Source organism: Polistes canadensis, unplaced genomic scaffold, assembly GCF_001313835.1.
Source record: "Polistes canadensis isolate GaletaPanama2010 unplaced genomic scaffold, ASM131383v1 scaffold_10, whole genome shotgun sequence".
In the NCBI taxonomy this organism is placed as follows: Eukaryota; Metazoa; Arthropoda; class Insecta; order Hymenoptera; family Vespidae; genus Polistes; species Polistes canadensis.
In genome coordinates, this window is record NW_014569557.1 from 248,632 (window position 1) to 268,420 (window position 19,789).

The following is a 19,789-nucleotide window of genomic DNA, read 5'->3' on the forward strand; positions in this document are numbered from 1 at the left end:
ACTTTTCATCTTTAAATATTCAAATAACAATTTCATTTCGTTTTCACATAATATATAATATTTCTTCATTTTTTAAATACGTTTAAAAAGTTTTCACTTATACGATTGATTTTATTAGTTTACTTTTTTTATTATTACACCTTGAATTTGATACACATTATTCTAACTTTTTTGTTTATTTTACATACAAATTTAGAGAATAAGTATGTCACTTTATAAATAATACATAAAAAAATAATTTAATTGATATCTTTTTATTAAAAAATGTTAGATAGGGATGAATTAATAAAATATTTAATATAATAATGACGTTCTGTAGTTTAATTGGATTTTCAAAAATAGCGCTGGTAAGTACTCGGCAACTCCGCTAGAGGTGACTTTTGTGATATTTGATTATCTTATAAATTGCATTAATCATAGTTTATTATGCTTTTAGGTATTCACAGACACAATAAAAAATATTTACAAAATTATTTAGAAATAATAATAAGATAGAATATTTCTTAAAGTCCTAATCTTATAAATTTGTAATTGTACGACATTTAGATTAATTGAAATCATAAAAAGCGAAATCAAACAAAAAATATTTGTATAAATAACAATATTCAAAGTTCATCAACGAAAATGATCTGAAAGACTTAATTATTAAATTTATTTTTGTTTTATTGAAGCTTTTGCTCTTTATAGTTATTATTTTTTTATAATATAAATTGATTTTTAACAAATATTATTTATTATTATTAAGTAATTGCAGTTATTATAGATTTTAGTAATCATGGACCCACGATCGTCATAAACTAAACAATAAATATATACATTGTAAAATAACTTTCAAACTTTAAGAAATTATTCTGTTATTTTTATAAAATTTGATATCAAAATATAAAAACTACAAATTTGAAGTTTTTGTCAAAAAATAAGGATCCTGGACTAGAACAGTCAAATTTTCTATAATTTCTTTCTATTTAATAGGTTTTGGCAATTGCAATATGTTTCCGTCAAAGAATATTTTAAATTCCAATTACATATCCTTTAACAATATTTTAATCTTCAATAAAATATTTCATATAGGATCTAATAAAGTGCGCTATTTTTTCAGAAGATATTTCCTAAAATCTGTAGTTATAGGGAGTGAAATATTTACATGATCGTATCATAATATTATATAAATGTATTACAAGATCAACATAATATATGATTTGTGTTATGTCCACGTACAACTTTTATCATTTTAGTATGATATAATACAAATACGTATCAGAAGAGTTATTTTAAAAACAAATAATATTCCATATAATTGTATGCATAAAATTTATATTCTATTAATAATGAAAGCAAACTTATCTATATATTAGAGAGGCAAAATATATTAGAATTATATTTATTTTAATTCGTTAATAACATAATGCAAATCTTATTTTGTTAACATGTTAAATGCCATACTAGTCCCTACTGACCAGCCTAAGACTTTCCATTCAAGCTGTGTCCATCACCAGTCGTTTACATTTTTGTATATTTCACTGGATTATTGTGGTCTGAACCAAAACCTAAACAAAACAGACTTGGCGTTTAACACATTAAATCATAAAATAAATTTTGAAGAAAACTAAGATTATATCACAAAAATTAATATAATTAATAATATCACGAGTGAAAGTCTTATATTATTAAAATATTTAAGACTTTTAGAGATTACTTAGTTTGAAAAAAAAAAGAAAAAAAATATTCAGGGTATCATATAAGGAAACAATTTTTTACCGAATATGATTTTGATTAAAAATGATCCCTATTATACTATGAACATGTGAAAGAGAAAATGAATTGTTTACATATACTTGGTAGCTGACTCAGAGTTGTGCAAATTTCTCCTATTAAATTTTCTTGGGATTTCGATCAATTGCAAAATATTTGCTTGGACATCTATGGATGGACATCCTGCATATTATAAAATAAAAAATAAATACACTTTTGAACTAATTCTTCTCATTTTGGATAATATAATTTTTAATTTTGTTAATTTTGTTTTTGTTTCTTTATATGATCTAAAGTAATAATTTTACTGCATTTTATATTAAAAAAGTTAATTTTTTGTGTGTAAAATTGCGAAGAATATTACCTAATCTATTTGAGAAATTTGATAGATTTTCTTTTATATTAAAACATATATGTTTACAGTGTAATCTTTACAAGAGAAAAAATAATATCACTTTGTACAAAGAATATGTAATTGGAAATAATGTCTCAATAATGTGTTTGAATTTTTCTTTAAATGCCAAGACGACTAAAAACATCTGGTTTTTTAACGTGCGTAACAGTTGCGACCCTATTGAAAGTAACTTGTTTCGCGCTACTTGATTTAAGCACACCTAATCGTGCTTTTGCTGGTATTATAGTAAGTCGTTCAGAAGCTGTAAATAAAGTACGCAAAATTAAAATGAAATGAATAATAAATTATATATGATTGATATAATTCTTTGAAGATAATAATTCATACCTAATTTGCCAGATGTAACTTCGAAATTTCTTGGTTTGTTTAAATTTGATCCATTTTCATTGAAAGTAATTTTTTTAGTTGTACGTACTAACCGCTTGACGCTATTCGAAGCAGTTTTATTATTAACCTCATGATCAGCATGCATCGTACCCGCAGCAAGAATCTTCTTCTTAGCTACACTAGATATTCTTACATTTGAACTACTATTTTTTAGAATACCCTGTGAAGTCGTCTTGGTAGTACCATTCTTTAATATTCCTAATTGCGGCGTGTCACTTTTCTTAGCATCTTTATCGCCAAGACGATTGAAAACGCTTATTGTTCTCTTATATGTATTTTTACCCAGTCCAGTAACATTAAACGTAGGAGAAGTCTCAGGTAAATTGGTTGTACTAGTTACTGAACTATCTCCTAATCTATCAAATACTGTCCGCTTTTGTTCAACTACTTTCTTAGCAGGTAGATTTCTCAAAGCTGCCATTTTTGGTATAATCACCGTATATCCTACTTTATCATTATCCTCGTCATTGTTAGTTTGAACCTTTGGTTGTTTCTTAGCAACTGACCAATCATTGCTATAACTTTCATTAAATCCTTCCTCAGGTTCCAACGTCCTTTTCAATGAATTTATAGTTTTTTTACTTTCTGGTAATACCACGCTTGATTTCTTAACAGTTGTTATCTTCGGAACCACAGTAGATGTGTTTTTAACTATTTTTGGAATAGTAACCGTAGAAGGTTTCGTTTTAGTTACTACAGGAGATTTAGCGGTTATTTTTGTCACTGCTTTTTTAATTATCGGTTTATTAACAAGTTTGGCTGGAGTATCTGGATTTTCTGTGTCGACAAGAAATTTTTCACACGTCGTTTCTTCCACTACTTTTTTTGCATATCTTAAAATAGCAATCATATCTCCCATTAAAGTAATGCCCATTTCTTTAAGACTAGGCTTGTCCAAGTCTGGCAACATATCTGGTTTAATACGATTGTTAGAAAATACAACTGCATGTTTGGTCGCAACATCTTGTGGAAAGCCAGCACCTTTGAAAAACTTTACCCAATATGCTAGAAAATATTAAAAATAATGAAATCATAAAAAATATATTTAAAAATATTTTGTGAATTATATGTGTTTACAATCATTAATAAGAATGAAAATATTATTTTACCTGACAAAGATGTTGCCATTATTTCAGTTAAATAAAATAATTATATTATCTTACTGAAAATGGTTGTTATGGGTACATAAACTTACAATAAAATTAATTTGAAAATATCCTTTTTCACACATTCAGTAAAATGTTTCTTTCACGAAATTTCAAGAATAAACAAAACTACTTAATCCTTTGGAACAATGAATTATATTTTATTACGAACACGAAATATCCTCTGTTCGAATTTTTATTATTCAATTCTGTGAAATATTAATAGAATATTTTTTTAACAATTAATCATACTTCAACCAGCTCTAAGCCGAATTTAGACATCTGCACAAATATACATCACACCATCTAGATGTACAACTACTTTTCCCATGTATACACAAAATGTAGTATTCGTCCGAGTTGGTTTTTTTAAGACTAGAGCCTAGCAGCGCCATATTTAAACTTTTACTGGATTATTATCAAACTAACTATAATATTATTGTTTATAGTTAAAAATTGTGTATAAATCTCTATTTGTTAAATAGTAAAATAATTATTTCTAATTCTAAAAGTTGAATTAAAAATTACATATTTATTTTTTATTTATTTTAATTTTGTATATTAATCTACTTATAAATTTGTCCAAAAATTGTCGTTTTTTATTATAATAATTAATTCTAAGGATATACGAAATAATATAAAATTTAGTAATGATATAATTGATATAAAAGTGATTTTGAAATAAAGTTAGAGTTTAAATCTGTAAAGTTGGTAGTTCAGTTTTTCATAGTTATATATACTATATCGTACAGTTCTTATCTATTATCTTACTTGAGATCTTTCTTGTACGTCGTTCTTATCTAATAACTTATTTAAAATTCAATAAGAAATCAAGATAAATAGTACCAGTTAGTGTGTTATCTCTCTATCAGTAAGTAATTATATATATCTATATATAATACACATATATATGTTAACAAAATGTTTAAATATTACTTTTTAAAAATCATTTTAATGTATATTTATCATACATATATATATTTACAGTGAATTAACTAAAGAAATTATTATTATTTCTTTTATATTATTGACAAATATAATTATTGTAAACAACAACAACAACAACAAAGTAAATATAAAAATAAAAAAGCCATGGAAAATTTTCCACCTCAAAAATATGTCAATAAAATAGAAACTTTTGATACGTGTATGATCGAAGCTACAAATCAGCAAGAAATAAATCAATCGGTTGCTGCACAAACTCCTATGCAAACAGTACAAGTAAAAAATCAAGATAATCATGAATCATCAACATTGCATCAACATCAACAACAACAACAACAGCAGCAGCAGCAACAACAACAGCAGCAACAACAGCAACAACAACAACAACAACAACAACTGCAACAGGATCAAACTCAAATCACGCAAATACAATCAAATATTCATCAAAACATGACACTTACTCCAGTACGCTTACCTGCAATTCTAGACGGTGAATTCTTTACAGTAATTAGAGTAGAAGACACTAATGTTACAGTTAGATGTTTACAATGTCACAAATTGCTTAATGGAAATTTAAAGTCTACGGGGAACTTTTTAAGTCATATAAAAGTAAGCCATAATGTGTTAATATACTATATATGTATTTATAATCGAATACAACTTTATAAATTATTTGTTTCTTTTTTTTTTTCTTTTTAGAGACTCCATCCACTCATGATAGAAAAAATCAAATGTAAATCTAACCAAAGGAAACCTGCAATGGTATATATTGATTTATCTTCTGATAAATATGCAGAAATCATAAAAACAAAAAGAAGATACAGAAAATACTATAAACCAGTAAATTCATTTTACTATGTTTAGCAATTTGTCATTAAAATTTGTAGCGTTAAGGAAAGTTAATACACGTTACTGACATTCCAAATATTTATTTACTTTTAGGAAGAGTGTCAACCCGGTAGCGAAGAATTGTATGAACAATCGGCAGAATGGACGGATCAAAATCCAGTTATTAGAAGAAGAAAATCGGAAGAACCTGAATCTAATGATTTCTTAAAAATACCACATAACAATTCTATCGTTATGGAAGATGAATTTGATGCAATTGGTCGGAATGTAGCGGCTAAACTTAGAAATATGCGTATAGACCAAAGAATAATAGCGGAAAAGTTATTAAGTGATATTTTGTTTGAAGCACAACTTGGTAATCTTCACAGAGATTCTAACATACATGTGTAAAAAAATTATTTTATAATATATATATATATATATATATTTTCTATAAATGAACTGAATTATAGATATGCTTTAATAAATATCAAAAGAATATATTTTTAATAAATTCGAACAATAGGAGCTTTAAAAGTTTTTATATCTAAATATCAATTAACTTTTAAAGCACCAAAATATACATTAAAAAATGTAGAATTTATAATAATTATACAAAAGAAGTATAAATATGTCCGTAGCTGTCAGTGTATATAATAGATTGTAAATATTATCATATATCGTACGCTTATTTTGAAAAAAGAAAAAAAATTTGCTGCCAGATATAATAACTATTTATAAGTCTTTTTCTAGAGAAATCATTTTTCTATAAATATTATATACTATATATCAAATGACTATAATTAATTGTAAATAATAATAATAATAATTAACAACAAATACATTAACAATATACTACACATAGACATAATTATTATATTCGTTTAAACTATTCTATTTTATGCCCCTAAAATACTTTTCTAACAATTATAATTATAGAACAGTCATTATTATCGATTATGACCTATCTCTTTATATTAGCTATGATTTAAGATTTAAAGAAATATTTTTTCATTCAGTCATACAGATTGTGAAATCTTTTCACAATGGCTCCGTTGCAATATTAATAAGCATAAGAACTTTAATGTTTATTTAGTATTTAGTTTTTCTTTACCAAAACTATTAGCTTGTATAATACTTTTTTTATTGATTGTCAACTACTGTATATTCTTCGTTTCTTTGGTTTAAATAGAACATGATAGACTATAGTTGACGAAATACAAAGTGCCATACTGATGAAAATTGTACATACTGCATAATTATACCAAAATCCGTTGAATTCAGCATACAAATACCATGTTAATGTAAATACAGTATTTTGAATAATAATGAAAATATAATACGGCAATAACCATTTGTCAGCATATTTAAATTTAATCTTGTATTCTATCATACTGATGATATAAACTAAACCGAGCCAAAGATTAATAAAAAATGTGATTACGTCGTAATACGATGCATAATAAAAAAGGTATACCAACATGATAATGTAATGGATACTAAGCGTACCTAATAAATAATATGGATAAAACTCATAAAATATGCTTATGGTAAGAATCCGTGCTAAGATAAAAAAGAACCACCAAAGAAATGAAAGGAATTTTCCAACTGGGTCGTCTTCGTCTAATCCTTTGGAAGAATGTTTCCTTTTAGGAACTTTTAAACTTTGATTACTATTTGTTAACTTCTGATTTGGTTCAATAATAGAAATTGACTTTGAATTTTCTACATCCTGATTCTCCGAAGTTTTTACAATTGAATCTGGGCGAGGAGGTGCTGGTACATCCGGTACAGGTAATGGTACAACTGTAGTAATTCCTCTCAAAGGTGTAGGAGGTGGTATCACATGAGCATTTTTCGGTGGTAGTGGTGGAGTTACAGATATCTGTCGATCTAAAGTAACTGCTGCTTCTTCTTTTGCTTCCGTTTCTGCTTTTTGTTCTGTAGATTTGTTTACATTTTCATCTGGTTGATTTGATTCTTCCTTAAGATTAATAGCAGCCGTGTTATTATCCTCTGTTACGTTAGATAATTGTAATGGTGTTTTTTCTTCAAGATATTGAAGTTCCTGTATATAATAAAATTTTAAGATAAATAATTAATCACAAAAATACGTTTATTTATAATAATTAATTAAAAGTTACCTTGATACAATATTTTTTTAACCACATTGCCCATGGAAGTTTTCTGCCATTGACCCGTTGACTTTCAAATCTTTGAAAAGAAGTTGTCTCAATTGCGAGTATCACGACAGACATAAGAATACACAATACATGTATGGAAACTGTAAAAAGAAATAAAATGTACAATATTGTTTGTTATTTAAGTATAAACTATTAAAAAATAAGATAATTGTGTGTGTGTCATACTCGATTGAAAACTACGCTGAACTGTATATTCTCGGAAAAGTAAATGAGTCTGAAATATAGCTTGTGGTGCAGCTTGAAACCAGGCTTGTAAAAAGAAATATAACTCGATGGCTGCAGGTGCAGTGGAAATGTTTAACGTTTTAGATCTTTTTTCTCCTGTCAAGATGATAGCGTCCACAGCCATGACAATAAGTCCAGCATATCTATGTAAAACAAATTATTAATAATTAAATAATTGTTAACGTTTCTAATAATTTATAAAAAATTGAATTTTAACAGTACCTGTAAAGCGCAAAGAATGGAAATCCAATGAGCTGACATATTTGAACAAATAACCAAATTAAAATTCCTTTTGTTAATTTATCATTGTCAGTCATCCACCAATCTGGTCTCGAAATAGTTAGTATAAAATATACTATAGCAGGAGCATACATGAGAGAAAGCGTACAAGATCCCCATACTGGATTGTGCTCTCTAAAATGTTGGGTAGCGACGACTAGATCAGCAGAGAAGTGAATGATATAAACTATACAATTCACCAACGTCGGTATCAAGAAAACCAAATAAATTTGTTCAGTTGATTTTAATGGTATTTTTAAACATCTAGATGACTTTCTTTGACAAACTGATGATACTGACTTTGACATTTTTATTATTTTTATTATTATTACTCTCACTCATTCCCATATGTTTTAATTTATTCTTTCATTCGCACACCAAATTTTTGTATGACATAAAATATCTGGAAAAAAGAAAATTCATGTTGGTGAAAAGTAATTTAATACAAAACAAAACAAAAATAATACATTAATTGCAAGTATGGATATTTAATTATTATCTGGAAATCCTAACCCTAAGAATTAAAAATCTAAGATTCATGTATGTATACATTTTTTAAATATCAAAAATAAACTGTTAAGATTATCTCAAATTTCAAAAAAAGAACAATTAGAAACAATAATTACAAATACTTTAAATCTAATCGTACAATAATAAATATTAAATATAGAGATAATAAAGTTTGACAAAATTCAAATATTTTTCCCGCGATAATCATATCGCATGCAACGTATCCTATGCGTGCATAAATACAAAAATAAAAGAAAATTTTTCCTCAAACAATGTATTAAATATTTAAAAAACAAAATCTTATAATTGTTTAAATTAAATTTGTAAGAAAAAGAGAAGTGATTCATAGTAACAAAGAACAGAAATATACATATAAAAGAACGAAAAAGTAATACGAATTGTTCGTGCAATTAATAAAAGAAAAAGAAAAAGAAAAAATCGTTGAATAAAATTAAAAGAAGTGATCTATGAATGATTTACCTAGTAAATCTTAGAAATGTTAGCTTTCCTTGGTTACAAGACAACAAATAAAACGGTCTCTCGTTATCGATGAATTATCTCACTTATTGATACAATCATTTAAACAAAAAATGAAGTTAAGGTGAAATTGTGTATATAAGTTGACTTTGGTTAAACAGGAATTATTGTTGGCTCAGCTGTTTTCACAAAGGTGTACAAAACTTAACGAATATTAAACCGTACGGTAGAAATATAGTTTTTTGTAAATCTCAAAATAGTCTGATTTTTTTTTAATGTAAGTCTCATTAATATATACACATATAAGAGTGAAATAAAAAATGATGCCGATCGTAATGCAGAATGTAAAAAGCTTTGACACACACGCGACCTATATATATATATATGCATATATATGTATATATGTATTTAATTGGTAAAGAAGTGCTCAAAAATACATGGATTTCGATATGTAATGTGTTTGATTAGTCATCACACATCAAACTGAACAGATAGCTCAATAAAGGTCGATTCCATCGACTAATGATAAAGGATTCTTAGATATCGGCGTTGCTAAGACAACGAATTGCTTTTAATAGTTTCATTGTAAGAGGGAGAAAGAGAGAGTATGTATGTTGATAGACCAAAAACTAGAGGGGTGATAAGAGAGAAATAAAAATGGAAGGATAAGTAAAGAACAAATATGCTATATATATATATATATATATGTATTGATATGCGCACGCGCAGAGATTTAATTGGTAAAAATAAATTTAAAAGAAATGAGAAATTATAATAGCTGAAGGAAAAAGAGAGATGCAAAGGCAATAGGGTCATATATATAGTAAAATGTACAAAATAATTTTTTTTTATTTTATTTGTTAGGAGTATACTTAACTATTCGTAAAGAAAATCTCATATTCTTCCCAAATCTTAGCTATTAATAATCTTAAATTGATGATGTTGATATATCTTACTTACAATAATATTATGTGATAATATAAATAATAATACTAATTTGTTGTAATTCATAGAATTTATTTCAGTGTTAATGTAAATTATGCATACAGTTTAGACTTTCTAACTTTCCAATAAATTCTATATGAAGATGTATATATATTTATGGATTGTTGGGAATTTCTGAGTTTTCTGGATTTTCTGGTTGAAATAGATTTACGAAGGAGTTATATTGATCCATAATGTTCACTTGTTCAGGTCTATTTGTTAGTTCATCATACTGCGAACCAACAGACCATAATAGTTCTAAATCGAATCGTTCTCTAGCCTTAGATGAGAATATGTGTAAGGCAATGTTTCCTAGAAATAAACATCCTTTGTGTTTACAGTACAAATAGAGAAAGTTAATTAATTATTTAGATTATTTTAATTAATATCTACCTAAATCCAAAGCTATCCAATCTGCTGAATTTGCTCCTTCAATTTTTGGGATGATATCGGTTTTATGCATTTTTAGTTTAAATATTTTACGTACATATTCGGCTAAAGCAGTCATATGCTTTTGGGATTTACCTGTTACTACTACGAAATAATCTACGTAGTTATAGTCTTTTGGTACAGATGCAACAAAGATATTTCTTGCATTATCCTTTTGAAGAACAGCCATAAGGTCTTCTATTTCATACACTCCGCTTATACCACCTAATATGTTTTATAATATTAATTAAATTTTAACAAATATTTTACTTTTATCAGGCTACATAGACCAATGTTTTTATTTACATACACTATTTCTATATAAAAATATTGACTTACGTGTTAAATTCAATCCTTTGTAAGGATCATGATATTCCTCCTCTACACGCAATTCATCTAAAAGTATTTTTTCTTGTTCTTCATCTACATCCAAAATAACTTTAGAATCTTTGTCCTGAAATAATTTATATTTCGAGTCAATATTTTCTACAAGATTACTTTCATTCTCATTCACAGGTTCTTCCTTAGACAATGTATTTGGACTAATATCTGAGTAACATCTTGTTTGTTTTAATAAAGAATAAGTAATAGATCTATTGTTGTGAGAAATAAATGTTTTGTATATTTTTCTTACACGTAACAAATTGGATAATATATTGTTGCTCATGATTTCTTCATTTAATTTCCTAACCTCAAAACATTGTTCCAAGCAGATCAAGATGTTTCTGACGAATATCTACGAAATATCTCAGATGGCGGTAATGAGTATTACGAAAAATTTATTTTGTTAACTCAATTTTAATAACAAAATTTATTTAATTTCAATTACATTCAAATTATAATAAAATAGAGATCATATTATCTGTATTTAAATCTGTGCTACTCGAAATCAATATAAATTAATAATTTTACATAAAATAGGATTGGGAAATAATGGCAGAAAATATAAATTTGTATATATCGAGGTTCCATTTTATTTAAGATAAATAAAATAAAGAATTATAAAATTATCTCTCTATATGAACGGTACATTGATGGAATGGTTAAGTTACACGACAGTAGAGCATGTAAGACTTCTGATAAATTTAACTAGAAACCATGACTTCTCAGTGTGATGCTGTCATTCCTACAGCTGTAACAAAAGAAACAAGTTTTGTTATACACATTGCAAGAAATTTTTTTTAATTTGCATTTAACTCTTTTTATAGATTATGAATTAACAAGTTTTAAATTTAGATTATTATCAATTGCTATACATTGATGTACATAGACGTTAAAAATTAAATATATATAAAACTATCATATCAAAGAAAATATTAATTAGACATAAAAATACTTACAGAGATTAAAAAGAACAGTTTACTTGGACCTCGCACGCATCTTCCTCCTTTTGCGCTTTAGCCTACGCATACGCTTCTTACGCCACTAAAAACAAAATATACATTACTCACATAACCTATTCTCCATTAACATTTTTTTATCATTACACCTTCATGTATAATATATAAAAATAAAAAAAATTTTTAATGTGCCAAAAATTGTAAATTAAGTTACAATAGAATCCACTCATTTAATAAAACGAGCAAATAACTTCATAAATTAAACTTCACACATGGCTGAAGGTAACACTACCGAATCGCTGATTACGCTGATTTTGTAATATATTTTTAATAACTTATTTCTTATTTTTATACATTAAATAATAATATTAAAAATTAAATGCTTACCTTTGCTCTCATGCTCTCAAATTAAAAAAATTAACGAAATTCTCTAATTCTCGATTGTCGTGGATTTTTATTCAACCTTCCTTGTCAAGTTTCGAAATCAATATGGACAAGAAATGCTTAGCTTATATATTACCGGAAGTCTTCCATTGTAGTTTGATTATTATTCCTATAGAGGGCTTGGTTAAGGATTTTGTTATTGATATTGATTAACAATTAAAAATGTTAATAAATATTACTTTATAATCTGAAATAAAAAAAATGATAAACATTTTTATATAAATATGCATAGAGATGTTTGTTAATATTTGTTTTGAATCAGTTTCGTTGTTCCATGTTCCGGTTCGTTCCTATTTCACTTGTGCACGTTTTCCCGCGTTTAAAAGACTTTCCCGCGAAAACTAATAGCAAGATTACTTGTTGCTCTTAACGTTAGTGTATTTAGTCGATTAGTATTCAGTTTATTCTGAGTCATAGAGCGAGGGTCACAAATATTGTTATTTACTTTGGATACGTGCATTATATATACTATCTATTGCTTCTAAAATTCCATTTCAATAAAAACTTCAAGTATTTGAAGGTAGTCGTTTGTTTCGTTTGAGGTTGAACTGATGAAAGTTTTATAGACGACCATCCTTTAAATGTAGATGTGAAAATATTATATTAGTTGATTATTTAAATATTTTATTATAATTACTATATACTTTTACATTATTCTTTTTGTCATTATTTTATTTTTTACGTGATTTTAAGAAATTAAAGGAAAATTGTTGACTTATTGAAAATGAGTAAACAGACGAACATACTTTTTCCAATAAGGAAGAAAAGTACTTTTTACGGTAGCAAAGAAAGCCAAATTAAAGAAGATTTCACTAATGCGACTTTGAGAAGTATTCCTACACAATATACACCAAAGGTTAAAAAGATTGTAACTTTAAGTAGCAGTGAATCTGAATCCGATTCTGATTCAGAAAATGTTAAAATAAATAAAGTAAATTCCAAAGAGAATATAAGTAACGACGTTGTTACAACTCCAAGACGTGTAAGGAAATCTGATGATTCTGAAGGTATGAACATCTATTGATATGTTTAATATTTAAGAATTATTTTATTATTCAGAGTTTTATATATGTGTTCGTTATCTTTATAGATGACAATAGTGCTTCACCACCGAAGCAAAGAAAATGCGAAAAATCTGTGGAAGTTCCTTTGACTCCATCAACTCTCTTAGATAGACTTGATTTGTCGTTGGATGAAAAGAAGGAGAAATTAAGTCCGAAGAAATTACTTGGCTTAGATAAATATCGTAATGCACGTAAAGCCTTGCACAGTTCTGTTTCGGATAATTTGCCTGGAAGAGAGAGAGAATTAGCAAAATTACAAGAATTCATTAGTGAACATTTGAAGAATAAATCTTCTGCATCGCTTTATGTTTCTGGACCTCCAGGTACTGGGAAAACAGCATGTCTTTCTAAAATAATACAACAATCAGAATTTAAATCAAAATTCAAAGTTGTTTATGTTAATTGCACTACAATGAAATCAGCTGCAACTATTTATTCAAAGATTATACAAGAGTTAGGTTTAACTGTACCAAAATCTAGTAAAATCAGTAAAGCAATAATAGAGAAATATTTGATATCTAATCACAAGATGTTACTATTAATTCTTGATGAAATAGATCAATTAGAAAGCAGAAATCAATCTGTTTTGTATTCCATATTTGAATGGCCATCAAAACGTAATACAAAACTTCTATTAATCGGTATTGCTAATGCTTTGGATTTAACCGATAGAATTTTACCACGTTTACAAACGAAATGCGAGTTAAAGCCACAGCTGCTAAATTTTCCTCCTTATACGAAGCAACAAATATCTAATATTTTATCTACTAGACTTCAAGAAGCAAATGTTCCTGATATATTAATTGGACCAGCATTACAATTGTTAGCTGGAAAAGTTGCTGCCATTTCAGGTGATATTAGAAGAGCATTGGATATTAGTAGAAGAGTTATTGAGCTTGCTGAATCGCATCAGACAGCACAAATTTTACAACCTGTGAATAATACGACTAGTCCAAGAAAAGATCAACCTTTGAGCGAAAAGTCTGTTGATCTAAAAGATGTAATGACAGTACTAAATGGTGTTTACGGTGGTACACAAAACATTGATAAAGAAGAAAGTACGCTTCCCTTACAACAAAAATTATTATTATGTTCTTTCATACTTATTTTAAATAAGGGAAAAAATAAAGATGTTACCATTAAAAAGGTTAGTATTTTGCAATATTATTATATTTAGAAAATATATATTAGATTAATAATTTATATATATATATATATATTGATTGTTTACATATGTTTTAGTTGCACGAGGTTTATAAAAAAGTTTGCAAGAAAAGAAATATTCATGCTATAGATATTTCGGAATTTGTATGCTTATGTACGTTGATAGAAACCAGAGGAATTTTAAGAATAATCAAGAAAAAGGAGGCTCGTTTATCTAAATTAAGTTTACAATGGGATCAAGAAGAAATCGGTGCAGCGTTACAAGATAGAAATATGATGGCTGAAATAATCAACGACGTGTCTTGCCTATAACAATTTTTCTTTTTTTGTTGTAAAAATTGTTTGAATTAGTAAAGTCATTGAATTTTGATAGAGTTGCTATATATATAAGCGCAAAATTTTAATCATTAGAGTGTTAAACAATTTTACAATTTACAAATTTTAATATAATGCAAAGTCAACGAATGATCTTAACACCAAATTTTAACGGGTAAAATATGATAATATCATGTATTTTATAATTGACCATTTAAATCTCGTTATTTATATCATATTACATGAATCTTCATATTAAATATAAATTATATTTCCATTAAAATATTTTTCTAATTGTAGTGAGGAACAACATATGTTACCTGTTAATTTTAGACGTAGTTTATATATAATTAAATGATGTTAAATCATGTGACTACCGAAGCAAGTGAATTTCAGTTTCTTTTTCATATTTTGCGCCATTATTAACCTATCGATGCTAGAGAATTTTAAATTGCTTCACATCAGATAAATTTTTGAGGCAATAGAAAAAAAAGAAAAGTAAAAAATATTAAGAACAATTAAAATTCGCTTAGTTAATAAAAAAAAAAAAATATGTCAGTAATATCAATTAATTTCGCAATATACAATTATATTTCGAGAAATATCGAAAATATATTGACCAATCCAGAAGATGTCGCTTTAAACATAAAGTTATATCATACGATTTCATTGGTCAGTTGGTAGCTATATTCAATGATTCGTTCGTAATTGGAACCTATTATCGTGAATATTTTGATCTTTCTATGGATCTTAGAAAGTTGTGTTATGGGCCTAAAGCAGTGAATACCATTGTGCCAATCTGTTCGCGTTGGCTGTTTGACCAGCTGTTTCATGTGACCATGAAATCATTTTGATTTTCGTGAAAGTCATTGTCAATTGAGGTTAAAAATAGTTATAAGTACATTTAAGTAAAGATATATAAAGAAAGAGAAAGTTACAAGTGCAATTTGTCAGTGCGCCTAATTAATAACAATGGGTACGGGACAAATAAAACGTGATATAGAACGTAGCTTGACTTTAATAGTAACAGGAAAACAATCGGAGATTGCTGAGGGATGGGCCAAATTAAAGAAGTTCGAAGGTAATCAGGTATACGATCAAGCTAATAATTATATTGATATTTTGAGGCCTATATTAAGGGATTTATTTATCACAAATGTTAACCAAATACCTGGTATTATTTCTTGGTATTGTAAAAACGTAATAACGACTAATTCGGATGTTAGCACGTTTGTTAGTGATTTAACGATGTTCTTAACAACTACACACATCAACGACATGAACGATTTGAAGAAGATTCTTGAGCAATTGAAAGATTACAATATTTTATTTTGTAAGTCCAATAATTACGTAGAACTTGGAAAAGCAATAGTGGAGAGTTTGGCCAATCTCTCTCCGCCTTATCAACCATTAAAAAATGATGAGTTTAATGAAAATGCTATCAAGATTCAAACATTGTTGTGTGAGATATGTTCTAATAAACAAGTACTTGCATCTGTATGTTTGAAAACATTATACAAAATTATATCAGATAAAAATAGAATGCAGGAACCAGCTCTTGCGTTAGCATCCGTACTAAAATTGATGGAACCTTCTGAAGAAGCAGTTGATTGGATACTTTTGGAATCCCAATGTGAAGATGAATTAATTCAGGCTTTAAGGGTCTTATGTACTTGGCTTCCAAATTGGAAAGGAAATAGTCTTGGTCGTTGGATAATGGAATTTATATTTGGTTTAGAAAGAAAGAAAAAGGATGCGATACTTATAGAGGTTACAGAAACAATGTTGAATATAATATTTTCAGCCTTGTTAGAACCAGGACTTCGTCGCAATGCTTCGGATATTATATTTCCTATTTTAAAAAGACAAGGCTCTCTACATTTATTAAATATTATTATTAATATCATGGATAAGATATCATCTCAATTAGATAAGGAGAATTCTAAATCTAGTAGAGAATGTATACATGATATGACCGATATTAAGACGGCACTTATGACAAGATTTACTCATTCTAAAGATTATATATCTTCGCAAATTAATTTACCAGTAAGGCCTCAAACCAATGTTGGCAAGGAAATAATTATTGGACCCACTTGGACTAATGAAAAAGAGTTAAATTCCTTTGTAGAATCACCCAAATCTATTAACGGGAAAGTGGGTCTTTCTAATCTTGGAAATACATGCTATATGAACAGTGTATTACAAGCCTTATTTATGACAAGAGAATTTTGTTACGAAGTATTAAACTATAAACCATTTAATGATAATGGTGAACAAGTTATATTGAAGAAACTGCAAGATTTATTTGCTCTTTTATTGTACTCCAATAGAATTTCTTTATCACCAAACGAAATTTTAAATGTTTGTCGACCTGCTTCTTTTTTACCTGGTCAACAACAGGATAGCTCAGAATTTCTCTGGTTCGTATGTACTTATGATATTCTTCCGACTACGTTATGCATGTAATACTAGAAACAATGTTTACAAAAAATAATAATTGTTTTTGATGTTTACTAATAGATTCTTTTTCTCTCTCCAAACAGTCATTTGTTAGATATGTTGCACGAACAAGAGCGATGTGCTACAAATGATTTAATTAGCTATCAATGTAAAGTCGATATACAAGACAGTGATAATTTGCCAATAGAAGAAGCAGGAGTTATTAAGCGTTGGACTACAGAAGAAAATTTAACAGGGAATACAATTTTACAAAGAAAAACTCAATCGTTAGCTGATTTTACGCAAGGTAATTTTTTTCCCTTACATTGTTAAAACAATTTGTAAAGATTATTTTGTTTTTATTTGAAAGTTTGTTATCTTGTAGTATTTCGTCTTTCTAATAAACAAACGTTATTTTCATTGACCAGGTGATGAGCTATCACAGACACAAAATCTCTCTGATTATCATTCTGATTCAACAGACAGTGGAATACAATCTGTTGGTGGAGAGGAAATAAGTATCCCAGCATCTCTTGTACATAGAGTGTTGGGTGGAGAATCAAAAATTACCTATAAGTGCGCGCGATGCAATACTGGTTCACACAACATAGATAAATTTCGTGATCTTCAATTGTGCTTCCCAGAAGAATTAAATGAAAATCAAGAAGCCGTATCTGTTCAATATCTCATAGATTATTATCTTGCACCAGAGAAATTAACTGGTGATAATAAATATAGATGCGACAAGTGTATGATATTATGCGATGCAGAAAGAATAATTAAGATTTTACAAGCACCAGCACATTTAATTTTAACGTTGAAACATTTTCATTACGATTTTGAAAGTAGATTAAAAACTAAATTACGACATAAAGTTTTATACAATGACATTATACAATTGCCGGTATCAACTCAACCAAATTCGATAACTGAAACTTATCAACTTTATGCCGTTGTTGTACACTCCGGATACAATATGGATTATGGACATTACTTCACGTATGCTTGTGATTCTAAACAGAATTGGTACAAATTCAACGACAGTTATGTTTCTCGCACCTCTCTAGAAGATTTAAAGAATTTGAAAGCACCAGATACGCCTTACATACTCTTCTATGAGAAGTTAGGATCATCCGATGGAATTTATGATGATAAAATCGAATTATCTACATTAAGTAAACATATACAAGAACTAGTTGCTAAGGATAGAGTTGCATACATAGAAGAATTAAGACATCAACCTGAACAATCGCAACACAGTCGATATCCAGTTACGTTATTTCGCCGAAGTGATAATTCTGATGACGAAAATCCTCCATTTAGTAATTGTCGTGGTCCAGTTAATATACAAACGAATTCACGTCTTTGTTAAATAATTTCTGTTTTAGTTGTGAGATATAGATTAAAATTTCATTTTAGCATTAACGAATTAATAATAAATTAATATTCATTATTCGGATTCATTCATATATCATATTTATGATTATATCGAAAGTTGTAACGTATTCAGTACTACCATTTGCATAAACAAACCATAAGTATTTAAATATATTTATTGAATTATAATTACGGAGAAATTATAACCACAGAACAAATTTTCAATTTCTATCTATTTATTAAGAAAACTTTAATCGTCGACTATATTCCTTTGACTTTTCTTTTTTCCTCTTAACGCAAGATATACTAAATAATACATTATGTACATAAACTTTTAAGTGTAATCATAAATCCGGTGTAAGGCATGTGTAATAATGTTCCACGAGCTGTTCCTTCTGCTCTTGTTCATTAAACATCGATCAATTTAACATTGTTATTGTTGAAAAATAAGATACTTTTCGAATAGTTGAAAGATAAAATGATATGAATTCATTTGAACTAATGAAAATTAATTGTTATCGAAAGCACCTTTTGTGTGTCTTTTAAATAAAATATGTCAGACTTTGAAACAAAACGAAACAAAATAAAAAGAAATAAATTAAATACAAATAATTCTTATAGAATAATCGTAAGAAAAATTTATATGTGAAATAGCATTAATATTATTAATAACATTACTCGCGCGCGCATATATAAGTGGTTAACAAACAAAGTAATTCATAATTTAATAACAAAATACGCTTTATTCACATGTAAACAATTAAAAACTATTATGTATGATATTTATAAATGATACGTTTTCATCGGCTGTGTTTATATGTATGTATGCCAAAATCAGTATTTCAGTTAGTATAAAAAACAAACAGTATCCGAACGAATATCATACATCTACCATTGTCATATACATATATATATATATATATATATATATATTTATTTATATGTATATATATATATTAATGAAAAATAAATCCTATTTAACATCTTGTAAAAATAAAATCTCTTCATCTGTTAAGGAAATTATTTACTTTATAACCATATTAAATTACGTTCATATGTAGGG

The 19,789-nt window shown here is 27.4% G+C and overlaps 6 protein-coding genes and 1 long non-coding RNA gene across 11 annotated transcripts; 3 read left to right on the forward strand and 4 right to left on the reverse strand.

Annotated features, from left to right (window-relative positions):
* Positions 1 to 1,305: 1,305 nt before the first annotated feature.
* Positions 1,306 to 4,014, reverse strand: LOC106792984 (uncharacterized protein C19orf47). Of its 3 annotated transcripts, none has more exons than XR_001382371.1 (4): positions 3,664 to 4,014; positions 2,495 to 3,559; positions 1,830 to 2,408; positions 1,306 to 1,547 (listed from the first exon to the last, which is right to left on the reverse strand). XR_001382371.1 is itself a non-coding variant. In XM_014759528.1 (3 exons), the coding sequence occupies exons 1-3, from the start codon at positions 3,680 to 3,682 to the stop codon at positions 2,266 to 2,268; spliced, it is 1,227 nt and encodes a 408-aa protein (XP_014615014.1). In that variant the 5' UTR covers positions 3,683 to 4,014; the 3' UTR covers positions 1,714 to 2,265. The 3 variants fall into 3 exon arrangements, 1 of the variants encoding a protein (XP_014615014.1); XR_001382372.1 differs by having other exon boundaries at positions 1,313 to 1,547; positions 2,117 to 2,408; XM_014759528.1 differs by lacking the exon at positions 1,306 to 1,547 and having other exon boundaries at positions 1,714 to 2,408.
* Positions 4,015 to 4,449: 435 nt separating this feature from the next.
* Positions 4,450 to 5,939, forward strand: LOC106792985 (putative uncharacterized protein DDB_G0271606). 2 transcript variants are annotated; one of them, XM_014759529.1, is made up of 4 exons: positions 4,450 to 4,570; positions 4,687 to 5,253; positions 5,344 to 5,484; positions 5,587 to 5,939. In XM_014759529.1, the coding sequence occupies exons 2-4, from the start codon at positions 4,792 to 4,794 to the stop codon at positions 5,881 to 5,883; spliced, it is 900 nt and encodes a 299-aa protein (XP_014615015.1). In that variant the 5' UTR covers positions 4,450 to 4,570; positions 4,687 to 4,791; the 3' UTR covers positions 5,884 to 5,939. The 2 variants fall into 2 exon arrangements, with proteins under 2 accessions (XP_014615015.1, XP_014615016.1); XM_014759530.1 differs by having other exon boundaries at positions 5,344 to 5,406.
* Positions 5,940 to 6,343: 404 nt separating this feature from the next.
* LOC106792986 lies at positions 6,344 to 9,830 on the reverse strand. Its single transcript, XM_014759531.1, has 5 exons — positions 9,171 to 9,830; positions 8,124 to 8,583; positions 7,842 to 8,044; positions 7,617 to 7,756; positions 6,344 to 7,540 (listed from the first exon to the last, which is right to left on the reverse strand). Exons 2-5 carry the CDS (start codon positions 8,486 to 8,488, stop codon positions 6,626 to 6,628), a joined length of 1,623 nt encoding a protein of 540 aa, XP_014615017.1. The 5' UTR covers positions 8,489 to 8,583; positions 9,171 to 9,830; the 3' UTR covers positions 6,344 to 6,625.
* Positions 9,831 to 10,163: 333 nt separating this feature from the next.
* On the reverse strand, positions 10,164 to 11,315 carry LOC106792987 (mitochondrial assembly of ribosomal large subunit protein 1). 2 transcript variants are annotated; one of them, XM_014759533.1, is made up of 4 exons: positions 11,215 to 11,315; positions 10,920 to 11,034; positions 10,545 to 10,805; positions 10,164 to 10,463 (listed from the first exon to the last, which is right to left on the reverse strand). In XM_014759533.1, the coding sequence occupies exons 1-4, from the start codon at positions 11,245 to 11,247 to the stop codon at positions 10,267 to 10,269; spliced, it is 606 nt and encodes a 201-aa protein (XP_014615019.1). In that variant the 5' UTR covers positions 11,248 to 11,315; the 3' UTR covers positions 10,164 to 10,266. The 2 variants fall into 2 exon arrangements, with proteins under 2 accessions (XP_014615019.1, XP_014615018.1); XM_014759532.1 differs by having other exon boundaries at positions 10,920 to 11,315.
* A 211-nt stretch (positions 11,316 to 11,526) lies between these two features.
* LOC106792989 lies at positions 11,527 to 12,431 on the reverse strand. Its single transcript, XR_001382373.1, has 3 exons — positions 12,308 to 12,431; positions 11,921 to 12,005; positions 11,527 to 11,712 (listed from the first exon to the last, which is right to left on the reverse strand). It is a non-coding gene; the product is annotated as an uncharacterized LOC106792989 (long non-coding RNA).
* Positions 12,432 to 13,088: 657 nt separating this feature from the next.
* LOC106792990 (cell division control protein 6 homolog) lies at positions 13,089 to 15,083 on the forward strand. Its single transcript, XM_014759534.1, has 3 exons — positions 13,089 to 13,371; positions 13,455 to 14,575; positions 14,671 to 15,083. The coding sequence occupies exons 1-3, from the start codon at positions 13,089 to 13,091 to the stop codon at positions 14,902 to 14,904; spliced, it is 1,638 nt and encodes a 545-aa protein (XP_014615020.1). The 3' UTR covers positions 14,905 to 15,083.
* A 518-nt stretch (positions 15,084 to 15,601) lies between these two features.
* LOC106792991 (ubiquitin carboxyl-terminal hydrolase 35) lies at positions 15,602 to 19,305 on the forward strand. The gene is made up of 3 exons (XM_014759535.1): positions 15,602 to 17,330; positions 17,454 to 17,656; positions 17,778 to 19,305. Exons 1-3 carry the CDS (start codon positions 15,880 to 15,882, stop codon positions 18,719 to 18,721), a joined length of 2,598 nt encoding a protein of 865 aa, XP_014615021.1. The 5' UTR covers positions 15,602 to 15,879; the 3' UTR covers positions 18,722 to 19,305.
* The last annotated feature ends 484 nt before the right edge of the window (positions 19,306 to 19,789 follow it).

Excerpts from the sequence above, each read along its gene's own strand:
- LOC106792991 (XM_014759535.1), top strand. The coding sequence starts at position 15,880 with ATGGGTACGGGACAAATAAAACGTGATATAGAACGTAGCTTGACTTTA. Across the intron at positions 17,331-17,453 it reads GATAGCTCAGAATTTCTCTG|TCATTTGTTAGATATGTTGC; the intron begins GTTCGTATGTAC and ends CTCTCCAAACAG. Across the intron at positions 17,657-17,777 it reads GTTAGCTGATTTTACGCAAG|GTGATGAGCTATCACAGACA; the intron begins GTAATTTTTTTC and ends TTCATTGACCAG.
- LOC106792986 (XM_014759531.1), bottom strand. The coding sequence starts at position 8,488 with ATGTCAAAGTCAGTATCATCAGTTTGTCAAAGAAAGTCATCTAGATGT. Across the intron at positions 7,757-7,841 it reads TCAGCGTAGTTTTCAATCGA|TTTCCATACATGTATTGTGT; the intron begins GTATGACACACA and ends TTCTTTTTACAG. Across the intron at positions 7,541-7,616 it reads TAAAAAAATATTGTATCAAG|GAACTTCAATATCTTGAAGA; the intron begins GTAACTTTTAAT and ends TATTATATACAG.
- LOC106792984 (XM_014759528.1), bottom strand. Across the intron at positions 2,409-2,494 it reads AGTTACATCTGGCAAATTAG|CTTCTGAACGACTTACTATA; the intron begins GTATGAATTATT and ends CTTTATTTACAG.
- LOC106792987 (XM_014759532.1), bottom strand. The coding sequence starts at position 11,247 with ATGAGCAACAATATATTATCCAATTTGTTACGTGTAAGAAAAATATAC. Across the intron at positions 10,806-10,919 it reads CAAAGGATTGAATTTAACAC|GTGGTATAAGCGGAGTGTAT; the intron begins GTAAGTCAATAT and ends AAAACATATTAG. Across the intron at positions 10,464-10,544 it reads TTGGATAGCTTTGGATTTAG|GAAACATTGCCTTACACATA; the intron begins GTAGATATTAAT and ends GTTTATTTCTAG.
- LOC106792990 (XM_014759534.1), top strand. The coding sequence starts at position 13,089 with ATGAGTAAACAGACGAACATACTTTTTCCAATAAGGAAGAAAAGTACT. Across the intron at positions 13,372-13,454 it reads GAAATCTGATGATTCTGAAG|ATGACAATAGTGCTTCACCA; the intron begins GTATGAACATCT and ends TTATCTTTATAG. Across the intron at positions 14,576-14,670 it reads AAGATGTTACCATTAAAAAG|TTGCACGAGGTTTATAAAAA; the intron begins GTTAGTATTTTG and ends CATATGTTTTAG.
- LOC106792985 (XM_014759529.1), top strand. The coding sequence starts at position 4,792 with ATGGAAAATTTTCCACCTCAAAAATATGTCAATAAAATAGAAACTTTT. Across the intron at positions 5,254-5,343 it reads ACTTTTTAAGTCATATAAAA|AGACTCCATCCACTCATGAT; the intron begins GTAAGCCATAAT and ends TTTTCTTTTTAG. Across the intron at positions 5,485-5,586 it reads ACAGAAAATACTATAAACCA|GAAGAGTGTCAACCCGGTAG; the intron begins GTAAATTCATTT and ends ATTTACTTTTAG.